Source organism: Phalacrocorax aristotelis, chromosome 4 (assembly GCF_949628215.1).
Source record: "Phalacrocorax aristotelis chromosome 4, bGulAri2.1, whole genome shotgun sequence".
Lineage (NCBI taxonomy): Eukaryota > Metazoa > Chordata > Aves > Suliformes > Phalacrocoracidae > Phalacrocorax > Phalacrocorax aristotelis.
The window spans coordinates 16,693,956-16,707,235 of NC_134279.1; the positions used below are offsets into that span (position 1 = coordinate 16,693,956).

The window sequence follows — 13,280 nt, forward strand, 5'->3', positions numbered from 1 at the left end:
TTGAACTGGAATTAAGAAGAATATATTTAAAGGAAGCATACTAATTTCATAGCTAAGGAGAGGTGAACTTGACAACTGCAACCAAACCCGTGCCCTGGTCTTTTCCTGTGAAGGTGTGCAGGGCCTCCGGTGCTGTTGTGGGTGGGCAGGTACCACGACTGCATGAAATCAGCTTGTCTGGGCATTAGGACTCTCCCACAAAAATGCGAAGTATTTTCTTCTGGTAAAAGGAGCATTAAAATAACAGGAGAACCATTCCTGCCACCAGTTCGAATCATTTACCTATTAATTCTCACAACTCAGCTCACACTGTGACCTATCTGTGGTGTTGGAGTAAACAGGCAAAATGAGCATAAGCAAGTGTTTACTGTGATAGCTGGGAGGTGTGGCACTTCTGTGATTCCATTCAGCCCAGAGTTTGATATGACGAATGGGCGTTTATTGCCCTTTGTCTTAACTTCCATATTAACTACAGCGCTTAGACATAAAAGTATTCAGCTAGGTTTTGGTCCAGAAAAATATTTGACCTAGATGTCCTTTTTTGTCATTTGTGACAGAATAGATTCTAATTTTATCTGGTGCTTCTGCTTCTCTATCCAGCAGAAAAAAAAGAATGATATTTTAGAACTAACTAAAGTAGGAGTGAGATGTCTGATGTATAAGGATTAAAAAAATAAGAATCAAACAACTGCTTTGGCTGGAAGTAGTAAAGCTTTTTGGAAGGAGGTAACTCATGTAAATTAGTTCTTCAGCTCCGAGTGTTTTGTTTTTTTTTCTCAGCCCCTGATTGAAATTCAAAGGCTAGAAATTTTCAGCACAGTCAGTTCCCTCACCTCTTCTTGCTTGACCTGTCTTGTGGATCTATCAGAGCCAGAGGGGCCTTGAGACCCCCTGGGCTCTTTACATTTTCATTTGTGCCTTGCCTGGCTGGTCAGTCTTAGATTGCTGACATATTTGTTGGCCAGCATTAAGTAAGAAAATAATGAAAAGGTAAACAAGGGATGGAAAAAAGTGATGTTCATAATCCTTCAAAAATAACTTTTTTGAATAGAATGGATTTCCTTTTTTTAACTTTTTTTTCTCTCCTGTATGTGGAACGGATGAGATATACTCGTGTATACAGTTATCAGACACTAAGTCATTTAGCCTTGAATCAAACATGGAAGTGAACAGGCTACAAAAATGTAATTATTTTTTGTCATCAGCATGCTTTGATTGCTGACTGCAGGCTTTTTATGCAGTCCAGATAGTACCTGTATTGACTTTCACAGTGATTGGGAAACTAAAAATTTTTGTTTGGAGTGTTTTCATTGTATTTGCTCCTTGCAGCCTAGGTTGTCTAGCTCATCAGTGTTCCCACTGTGTCTGCAGATGTGGTCTGGTATTTCCTTACCAAACTGTATCATAGTAGTTATTAGTTATATTTGAACAATAGCTGCTTCTTGAGTGAGAAAGCTTGCGGTCGTGCCGAAGGTGCCTTTCCTCAAGCAGTGTCCAAAAATCAAGTCTCAGTTAAGCGTTACATTTTATTAAATGATGATTCATTGCAGTAGAAGACTGTCAGATAGTATTGAACCCATATTTTGAAAACAGAGAGTTTGATCTTGCAGGTACTAGTTATGCCTTAGTTTAAATAAATGTATTTCTTAGCTTAGCAAATTGAGATATTTGTTTCTTTTTCGCAGTTGTTCCAGACTCTCAAAGGTGATCATGCAGACAGTTTAAAGACCATTAAATGCTGGATTTTTACAGCAGTGTATTGACCTTCAGATTGAAATGTTTTATTGTAATGATTTTTTATTTAATAACTAGAGATGGCATCAAAGTTGAAGAAATTCCGTGGAATGCTAAGAGATTCAAACAGATTGCTTTTTTCCAGAGGAAGAAGTTTTCTACCAGAAAATTTGGAGTCAGCTAAGTAGCAAGTAGGCTGTGTGAGGGTAGCAAGTGCTAAAGATTATGTTCAGCTTTTTAGAGGGGTGAATTAATAATGCCAGAAATTTATGAAGTTTCAAGGTATTGTACATGGCAATGCCACTACTTTCTATGTGGTAATTACTGATTTTAAATGAAAGCAATGAGTTGCCCTCTTGAAATCTTCAGCTGCCACAGCAGAGAGAGACATGAGGCAATTTTGGCAGTGGTGCTCAAATAAAGCTGAGACTGTTACATTTTAAAAAACTAGCCCCAGAGCTGTTTAGGATTTTGCTTGTACTGAATCCAGTTTTATTTGTAGGTCTTTAAATCCATCTTAACTTTCTTTTTAGACTCTCTTCCCTTTTTATTTTGTCAGTCTCTTTGAAGTACTACCAGACCTGTTTTTCTAGTTCTAGTTTTTTCATCTGCTTCTTTCCAGTAGCCAAAGATTTAGGTGTTTTGAATGAGCACATCAGTGCTCCAGACAGAGATACTGTTTGAAATTATCCATGAACCCAGTGCCTCTGAACATTATTGAGTGACATTTGTTTCTGTTGGTTGTGTCTGCTCTGACTAACTGGTTTCTTTCAGATTGGCAGCTGGGATTACACTGCAGTAGACGGACAGCTGCATGAACTGGAGATTGCAGCCAGGCCGTGCTATGCCTCAGTTTAATACGCCTGGAATGTATATGTTCAGACTGGAGCAACTTGCATGCCCCTGAGGGGGATCTATTTGTATCCTCACAAAATGTGATTACTTCCTGTTTTACTTTAATGACTGCCATCTAATTGTCATACTGATTTGTCTGGACAAAAAGACTTCATTTTTCTTTATTCTCACAGAAAATTTCCTAATGTAGTTTAAGAGCTGGGCTAGTGTTCTTGTTTTTAAAGGTGTGACGGAAGGTATCTTACGATGTGCTTCCTTCTACACATCTGTGATGTGAACAGAAGAAAGTATTATTCATATATTGAATTGCAAATAGCTTTGAGAAAAAAAAATCCTGTGTAGGGTAACCCCTCCCCCCTCCAGGTATCTATGGTAGTTTGGATTTAATAAATAACAAGTGGTTAGAGTAGTAACCAACTTCCAAACAGACAACTGTGGTATTTTGAGCAGACAGAAGAAACTGAAACTAGGGCCGGAAAAAAGAATAATATTATACAACAGACATGTTTCTTGCAAAGAAGCTACAAGGAAGGAAGGAAAAAAAGCGCTACGCCTCATTTATATCTGATGACTTTCATTTCTACCTTTTTATGTTGTTTTCTTGTGTAATGAGTCGTACTCAGTTTTGTTACATATATCCCTAATGCACTGCACAAGGCAAAGGTCGTGCACTATTTTCTTCATACCAACTTGCTCGTGTGCTCTCATAATGTCCCCCTCTGCAGGTTGTTGACAGTATTTCTGCCCATGCTTCAGCTCTGAAACCATAAACCTGTGTTGCTTGAGTTGAAGTAGTAACTGCATTAGTCGGCTGCAACAGACATCTTTTACCCTCCGCTTGGTTAACAGAGGATGTATCACAAACATCTTGCAGGCATGTTTAATGATACCTAGAGAACAGCATGTAACTCTTGATCTTGTAGTAACTTCTCTTTAGCCTTTCTTCTCTCCTTGCACCCTTCCCTCCCTTGCCATTTGTTATATTTCAAAGCTAGCGTAGGCAATTTTCTTTAAACCAGTACGTTAAGTGAATAGTATAATGATAAAACTAAAATTGAAGTAATTAAATATAAAAGGGTTGATTTGCAAAGTTGAAACAAGAGAAAGATTTTTCTGGGTTGGGAAAAAAAAATTAAGCTGCTCATTTTATTTTTAAAAGAGCGGATGGGAGTGCGTGAATTTATGATGCTAACATTTGAGCACTGTATTTTTCCCCTGGGTCAAGTGTAGTGCAATATCCCCGGGGCAGGTATACAGCCAGCAAGCATATACATTGCCTGTGTCAGAAAAACATCTTGCTCATTTTTCACAATCTTGATCTAATGGGGATTGTTATGAAACAAGGGGAGATGGTACTACAAAGAGCTTCTCTTCTATAATCTTTAGCCTGTTTTCAGCAATTTTATCTAATTGTTATGAATCGTGCTTGTTCTCCAGCTGGTGTTATCTGTGCCTCTGTAGTCTGTGAGGAATTAAGCTAGGAATCTTACTGTAGGACTGTACGTGACTATCTGGTTAGAAGAGGTTTTCTGATCACTTGTTATCAGAGCTTGATTTTAATCACTGTCCCATGGGGAAAGGATCTAGTCAGTTGGCCACTAAGCCATTCAGCTTCACTGTCTGAGGGGAAACCTGTCAAATATTCTGTGTTCTCTGGTGCTATAAAGCAACATCCGGGTAAAAGGAAAGGGAAAGCAAGTAATCATAATTGCATATCACTCAAGCCAATAGAAGTCACTGAGGAACATGTGTGTAAACCTTTTTGAATATTGAAAAAGTGAAGTGGGAGCGGCAGACAGCCAAAGTAATTATTTTTGCAAGGGCTGTTATTTTCTGAACATAAATACTGGGTAGAAGGATGGAGGATGAACCCAAAACATTATCTGTCCCTAACATGTATGCTGAAAGAATATGTATTACAATGCATTATGTTATTTCACCTGGGTTTTCAAGTGGTTGGCAATTAAATCTTACAGATTTGAGAAGTGACTGGCAATATTTGGCGTAGATCTGTAAAGGCACATTGACTAAATGTAGCCTCTTTGTAGTGAACACTAAGGTTGTAGCTTGTCGTGCGTTCAGATTGAGGCGTGCATTTTAACATGGGTATGCTGTGCCATTAGACTCTTCAGACAATTTGGTGTTTTGTGTCTGAGCAGGCATGATGAAAGCAACGCTGAGCTAGTCTCTTTAAGGGTCTTGAAATCTAGAGTTAAATGGTGTATATCTTGCCTTTTAACTATATGGGCCTTCATTTCAGGATTGAGTTCAAAACTGGAGACCGTTTCATTCTTTCTCTGTGACACTCACTGCAGTTCCCCCTCCACCCGCCTTCCCTCATATTTAATTTTATAGTTCTTTCAGACATAAACATGAAAAAAAAGCAATTTTGACTTAGTTTCTGAGTGTTGCTGCAAAGAAAAGTAACAAACATCTGTTTTTACCTTAACTGCATCCATATGTTCAACCTCCCCATCACCCTCCTTCCCAAAAAATTTACAGCCGTATTTGGTGGGTACTGCATACTGTTGAATTAACTTTCTTCACAGTTAGATTAGAGGGTAAGTTCAGAGACTGAAAATGTCCGTACTAAGCAGTGGCCAAAAGCTATGTTATAGCTAAGCCAAGTTTTGAAGTTTTTTGCTCTTCCTCTTTTAATATACTTCCTATTTCCCTTCTCCCCTTCCCACCCCCAAAGAAAAGAGGAGATGATCCAGGAGACTTCTTTAGGAACAGGTTATTGTGGTCATCGGATAAACGTTAACTTGTGAAATTTGCTTATGGCTTTCATACTTACATATTAATTAACATTTGAAATACCATATTTATCATATAAGTATGTGGCTTGGGATGCATACTGTGTGGATTGTTGTAAAGGGTTAGTTACCTTGTTTCATTTTATTACTTCTTGTTGTAGCATCTGGAACAATTCTGGCCTTACCAAAGTTTGGTTTTGTAGAGGATTAACAGGAAGAAGGCTATTTTACTGAGATATTTGAGAAGCAGTGAAACAAAATGTTGAACGATGTTATCTTTTACTTTGTGGTATGCAGAATACTTTCAGAGATAAGAGTTTGTGGAACTAAAGATATCTTTCAAAGAAAGGTTATTCCTTTCCAGTTACATTGTGCCTTTAATTAATGTGAAACTGATTGTGCAAATTTCCCAAATATTTCTACCTACAGAAATCTAAATGGTTGTATGCTCCAGAGGGATTCAGCAATGTGAGAACACATGCCCTTCCTCTGCCACTAGAAGCTGTCCATCTCAGTAATACCGACTAATGCTAGTAATATATTTTTCGAGAGAATTAAGTTAGAAGCTGGGCTATAATTTGTTAGAAAGTGAATTGATGACTTTTTGACGGTTGGTCATTTTACTGTATATTCTCAGGTAGGTGTTAGGTTGTTTTCTTCAAAGGAGATATTAATTATGTCTCTGAGGAAAAGATTCCCTGCTCCTAGCTGATTTTTTTTGACAGGTTGAACAAAAACCTGAGTGACATCTGGTGGCTAAAATGCCCTGTATTTCTCTTTCTATTGTTATGTAAATTGAGCGAATGGGGATTGATTCTAGATCTACCATCACATGTTTCTGCTGCGAGAGGGAGGTCATCTTGCATCCTTGCAAGTATGTGGATCCTTGGAAGTATGTGATCCTCGTGACTGAGGCATCATCAGAACATGGAGTTGACATCTGGATTGACATTGAATGCAGTCTGGAAAAGGAAGAAATCATTTGGGGTTGCTAGTACACTCTCTTGGTCATAATTAGGAAATGTTGAAGCTAAATAAAGACATCTTTACTTTTTTTCCTGGTAATTAAAAGGAATGGAAAAAGTTTTTGTGCTGAAGTCTAGCCACTATGTCTAGACATAATTGTCCAAGTGTTGTTGCCTTTACTCAAGAGTTTTTCTAATTTCTTTTGGATCTCTGAAGACGTCAGTAAAGAGGACATACGGACACCAATATCTGTGCCTTTATGATGTTTTATGAAGCCTTGTTACCTGTGGTAGGACATGATCTGAATGTCGATTTTTCCCAGTTCTGTTGGCTAAAAGGGAAAGATTGTGTCAGGGGGCTATTGTGATCTGGGAAATACAGGCTCTTGTATTTTTTGGAAGGACCAGCTGGAACCTAATGAGTCTAAAAGACTTGTTTGTGCTGGAACTGTAAATCCCAAGCTCAAGCTAGATCATAAACAAGGATGTAGAAACTGGCTGTTAAAGACTGAAAATGGAGAATGTGTGGTCCTCTAAGGCAGGCTTTGGCAAAATCATTGTCCCATTGGTCAGCAGTTTCACCAACTCTGTCAGAATACCATGTGAAAACAGGCAGTGACTATCTACTTGCAGGGTGAGTAGAATATTTTGTACTTGTTTTAATATCCCAGAGGATTGTCTTCAGCATTGAGGGTGGGTGGGAGACAAATACCTGTTTTGCTGCTGTAGTTGTGTGATCTAGGAGCGTGATGATGATGAGCATCATGTATGTGAGTAAGCGATTGAATCATAATTGTGTCTCTTCCAGTTTTTATATTGCTGGAAGGTGGTGAGTTCCTCTGAGATCTGGACTGTGGAAAACAGTGTTCTGACTGCAGATCTTTCATTGATTAAAGCAATTATAACATCTGATTTTTGTTCTAAATCAGTTTGGACACTTGTTAAGATGAATGTATTTGAAGTATTTGAAACGCTCTGCATCAATATGTGGTATCTTATCTTTACTTTCCCCTTTCTTAGTACTGGCACTATAAGACAGTGTAGTTTGTAGAGGTAGCATTGGGAATTAAAGGACATACCAGATTTTGTAAGACAAAATTGACTCCCTTTAAATGTTGAGCGTGGGCTATTTGGGAATGGAAGTTCCTATACTGATCATAAGTCAATATACAAGGAAGTTAACAGATCTGAAGCTTATTATTTCTGCATTTTATCTATTCTATTTTCAGCTCTAAAAGAAATGCATGGCAGTTGTGCTTCAAGGATATTTTATTCATTTTGAATAATATATTGGATATGTATTTTATAGGAAATAAATAGTAGATCCTATAGATTGTAGGTTTGCCCTAAAGATTTTAACAAGCACAGAACAACTGATATTCAGGACTGTCTACATCCTGTTCCTCCTGTGTTCTTCTGGTTCTAGCCTCAATGCAATGCAGAATTCCCATTTTCTAGTAAAGATATTCCACTCAGTCTGCAGGTACATGTAGGCAAATCTTTTTAATCTGGATGTTTTGAAACTAACAGCTTTTTATGGAGAGGGTAGAGCTGCTGACCAGTATGGTGTTACTCTGTTAATGCCTCATGTCTTAAGAGACCTCAAATTCTATGCCTTTGTGATTCCCTTGATACCTTGAGTCACAAAAACCCAGATTTGAATTTTAATGTAGCATGTCTCATCACTAGGAAGGGGACTCTGATGGTCTTGCTGAGCTTTAGTGTTTCACGAATCTGATATTGCTGTTCCTCAAAAAGTACTCATTGAATCACAGTGTTTGTGTGTCAGATTTCAGCCAGCTTTTTGATAAACTTACTTATTCACCAGTTCTTTGAAGATTAAGGTGCTTCCCAGAGCGGGCAAGAGTGTTAGTATCTGTCCATAGAGTAATTGGAACTCCTGTTTTGGTGAATTCACATGTTTCAAAAGCCCTGCCAACGGTAATAAGGTCAAGTGTTTTGGATGGTGTGTTTCCTATCAAAAGATGGTTATTTTTGGTCGTCTTAAGGCCTCAGGTGCATTTTACTTTTGGTTTTGTTATTTCTGTAAGAGGAGAACATTGTGTAGCTTAGTAATCATCTTTATTATTATCTAAAAATAGTTGCTTGTAAGAATAAGAACAGCATAAATGTAATTTAGTTGTCTCAAAAATTTTAATGGGTGGTTAAAATAGAACAGGAAATATATGCGAAAGGATCCTCAAGGTATGTTGTACCATGAAAAAGAAGAATCTCTGAAACAAAAACATGGTGTTCTAATAGCTAAAAAGTGGCTACTGGTTTTGTGTTTTAACATTCAGGTGTCCCACTTAAAACATTTTTTTGAAGGGCCTGATTTTCAGGACTTCTTTGGAAAGTAGGCCTTGCTAATGCCTCACCTTTGGTATTCAGCATCACTAGACACTTTTGGGAATGTAGGGCTCAATGCACCATGCGTCAGAGAAACTAAAGTGTTGGCCTGTATGTAATCTGTTAGCCCACAGCAAATGCATGGTAATTTTACTTAGTTTAACTCACAATGAAAGAGGTTTAATCTAAGATGAATTATTTAAGATTTTCTGTAGTATTAGCTTGTTTCTGTGGATAGTGCACGGGCCTGACTGACAAGAAATAACTTGATGAATTTTGGCTGCTTGGTGCTATCTTTGAGCCAGTGGGCCAATAGGTGGCAACATGGAAAACTAGTTGGACATGCCTAGGCAAGAGGTATAAATCCACACATTTCAGAATAATTATTTTTAAGAAATCACTAAGCATGAGATGGTATTTTCCTGTATGCCCTATGAAGAAAGTGATAAAGCATGTTGGTAGAGATACTGAGAAACTTTTTTTGAAAAATTGTTGCATTAAATCTTCACGTTCTCCTTTAGCTGCATTTAATATTAGTCTTGCTGTTGATAGTTTAATGCATCCTAAAGTTGTTTGCTCTTTTTGAATAAAAATGAAAATAAGAAAAAAGCTCGGTGCCGCTTTCATTGTAGTTATTGCTGTGAAACTAAGCAGTGGAGTTTAAATAGAAAGTAGGACACAATACCTATAGAAACTTTTCAAAAATTAACTTTTGTTTCTGAGTTGTGATACAAGCAGGATAGGCCAGTGTTAGAAAGGAAAAATGGAGCCAATAAAGAGGGTTTCTGATTATAATAGCTTGTTTCTGTTTAATATCATTGAGCAGGATGAGGTTTTGCAGTTTCTCATGGAAATAGCATCCACAGTACTAAAATGATTACCTCATTCTTAGTACCAGTGCCAAGCACTTAGCCCCACAGTGAACACACGGGGTTGATTTTCAACATGAAACAAGCCAGAAGTGTGGAATGACATTTTCAGGTGACAGTTATGGTTCTATTGCCTGTAATTAGCACCTCTTAACATGCAAACTGGCCTGTGCCTTTTCCAGGCTGTTGAAGCTCAAATACGAAGTTTTGGACAGACCCCTTCCCAACTGCTCATAGAACCACATCCTCCAAGAAGTTCTGCCATGCAGGTGGTAAGTACCATGTTAACTCCTTGTGACCTGCCATTTTGTTCACTTCCTTTGCTATCTTAAAAGTTACAGAACCAGCCACTTCGCTTTGCTTTTATGTGGTTGTGGAATTGTGTTATTAAAAACAGCAGATGAGTTATGGTTTGTAGGACTGGGGGTGTATGCAGTGCTTAACTATTATTTTATTTATTGCTGGAAGGATTGTATTGATTTCTAGTACAGACCTTTTTTGTCAGTGTAATCTAAGAACACTTCATCAGCTGATTTTGTTAATTCCATACCTGTACAGGTGAGAGCCAGTCATCATGGAGACAATTTAGTTAATCTTTGGCAGATTCCCCAAGAAGCATGGATTTAGGAGGTGGAACTTCCTTGTCTTTTCCCCCAGGCATAGGTTTTCCCCTAAAACCCGGATTACTAGGAATTCATGAGCTGAAACTTACATAGAAAAGAATGTGACTAAATGTGTTTTGCAGTAAAGCTAGGGTGATAAAATCCAGGCAGCGAGCATTAACATGCTTTCCCTTTTACCTCTACTTGTGTCTAATATAATTTTATTATACAAACTATTATTTTATTACTGATTACTTTCCATATCATGTTGTGTGCAGTCCTTGGGTCTAAAATATCATTTGTGTTGTCATAGATCCAGAACTCAGTATGTTAAGTGATACTCTGACAAGTGGAGCAAATGGTCTGCTAATTCATATGTTTTTCAAAAGGTTACATTCCCTTATTGTTAAGATGGACATTTTACACTGAAATATAGAAAAAGACATTTTCTTCCTGTTTGTTCTGCAAGACATATGTCTTATTCAAGCAGGCTAAGGTTATGAGATTAAAAACATATCTGAAGTGCAAAAGGTTTTAGAAACATTACACAAAAAGCTGAAATGTTTCCAAAGTAGCTTACAAACCTTGTGATGTAGGACTCTAAGAAATGTAAACTTTCTTGTCAAATTGAGCTACTAGCCTTTCTCAAATACGTCATGTGTTGTACATGAGACCTGCCCAGCTGACTGTCCCTCCATCCCCACCAACCTTTCTGTAGCCAGTACACACTACACTTTGACAGCTGTGCTATAGACATGGTCCTGTCCTGGGATCCCACGTACTGGATGGACAGAGCCAATTGTGCTGATTTGTGATTTGTGATCTGCTGGCCTCCCATGTGGTGTCCCAGGGCTGCAGACCACTGCAGTGACTTGTGTGTGCAACTCACTGGGCTCTCTCTTTCAGAAGAGCCCTGTTAACAGGGATTTTGGGGAGCCTAAGTGCCTTCATCATACAGCTACATGCCATATGTGTGTGTGCGTGTCTGTCTGTCATGGTGCCATGCATTAGGCACTTGCCCTAATTTAGAGGGGTTTGTTTCAGGAAGAGGAGGACCTTGAGAAGTTGATTGCTGACGTGTTTGTCAGACCCATTGTTACATAAATAAATTTGATGCCAGGAAGCAGTTTGTGTGGTGTTATCATAATACTTTTCGTGACGCTGAATTAGTAAAGATTTAGTATGTAATGGAAGAAGTTAAATTCTATGAAGTTAACTCTTTTCTAACTCCTGTGGGGTTTTTTTTGCTGAGGTACACACAGAAAAAAACCCCAACCCTTAGTTCTGCTCTTGCTTTGATCAGTTTTGTGGTTATTAATACATTATTTTACAATAGCACTACATTAACTGGTTTTAAAAGTAGTATTCCTGGAGCTGAAATACATTAAGGATGTTTTTCCTGTCATGATTTTGAATTATTTCTAGTTGTATTATTTACTGAGTTTTCTGTTTTCATGTGTCTGTGCACATGTATGCATGAATACAGCCGAATTGAAAGCTACCACGTGCTGTGTTAAGTGCACAAGCCATAATATACACCAGGTGTAGTAATTAGCAGTCACACGAAGGCTGCCTATTTGTCTGGTTTTGCTGCTGTTGCTGTATCCCCTTGTGTTTTCAACCATCAGATAGCTGGATTTAATTGAGGCCACATCAGATGAGGCATTACTGACACCTTTAATTGAATGAGCATCCAGGGAGGATTAACTCATAATATTGATTGGCTTTTAGCCACTTGCTCAGAAGGGTGTCTGGGTAGCTTATTAGTTGCTTTTATTTACACCTTTATGCAAAGACTATAAATAGGAATTCATAGAGCAATATGTTTTTCTAAGTACTCTTAATAACTTTTTTAAAAGGAGTGATAATAAAAATGCAAATGTATTTAATTTTTTTATTAGCTCTGTATAAATATACATTAAATGTATGCACTTACATACACATATATGTAATGAAATATTGCAGGTGGAAAATAGCCAAGAACACTTCATTAGTGTTCTAATTCAGTTATTAGAAAATTACAAATACGAGACCAATATGGCTACTGGTGACTAGGATGGTTGTATTTCTACATCTCAATGGACTTCTGTTTTTTAGGTACCCCACACAATCACAAACCCATTAAGTTTTGCTTTTCCTCCTTATGTTTGATACCTGGATCTAGGGTCATCATTATTTTGTTTTGACATTTGCAGTATTGTTAGAGAGCTTAGTTAAAAAGCTATTAAACTTTTAAACTTATTAAATTAAAAACCTAAAACCTAAAAATATTATGTTGAAAATAAGAGACTGGATTCATTCACTCCCTTTTGTATTTCTAGAAACAGCGCAGGATAGTGTCTGTAATCACGTCCACTTTATATTCTTTACAACTGCATTTAATTATGTTTGTCCTTTGAAACACATTTGCAGTGAAGTCTTCTACCTTGCACTCATAAATCTTATTTTTGTACACCAGAAATATATACAGAACATATACCTAGTGTGTGTGTGTATCTGTTTATTTTAATGTGCTTTCATGTTCTCATCTGGCTTGTAAAGAATCGCAGTCTGCCAATTTAACGAACTCGAGACAATCTCTGGGAACAGGAATATGAAGGAGAATTCTTTTGGCAGCGATAGGTGATTGGAAACTTTTAGTTTAATCTCTTGTGATCTGTAGCAAAGTTTGTATATAGACACCCTGTGTTCAGCAAGGCCCTCAGATGAATAGTGTACATGAAGGTTTTTCTCCCTAACATGGTTATTTCCATAAGCCTCTCCACTGTTATTGCATTTGCTTTTCACTGCAGCTACTATTGGATCATGTGTGTTTTAATCCAATCTTCCTTCTCTTGTCCTGTCTTCTTTCCTGCTCCCCATGTTTTCTTTTCCTGTGTATTTGGGTTCTTGTTGTGTGCACTCAACAGTATCTCCTCCTGCAGAGTCCGTTGATGTTCACAGACCAAGCTCAACAGGACGTTATCATGGTTCTAAAGTTCCCATCCAACTCCCCTGTCACTCATGTAGCAGCCAACACCCAGCCTGGTCTGGCCACTCCTGCTGTGATCACAGTTACGGCAAATAGACTATTTGCTGTAAACAAGTGGCATAATCTTCCTGGTAAGTAAATTAAAGTAGGTAGCCTAAGAAACCACTGCCATCAAGCAG

At 37.9% G+C, this 13,280-nt stretch overlaps 1 protein-coding gene across 1 annotated transcript in view; it reads left to right on the forward strand.

Moving 5' to 3' along the window:
* LRBA (LPS responsive beige-like anchor protein) overlaps nucleotides 1-13,280 on the forward strand; it is a 419,175-nt gene that overhangs the window by 363,631 nt on the left and 42,264 nt on the right. The window contains exons 49-50 of the mRNA XM_075090413.1: nucleotides 9,711-9,800; nucleotides 13,055-13,232. Coding sequence (XP_074946514.1) covers nucleotides 9,711-9,800; nucleotides 13,055-13,232 — 268 coding nt within the window. The remainder of the gene's footprint in view (nucleotides 1-9,710; nucleotides 9,801-13,054; nucleotides 13,233-13,280) is intronic.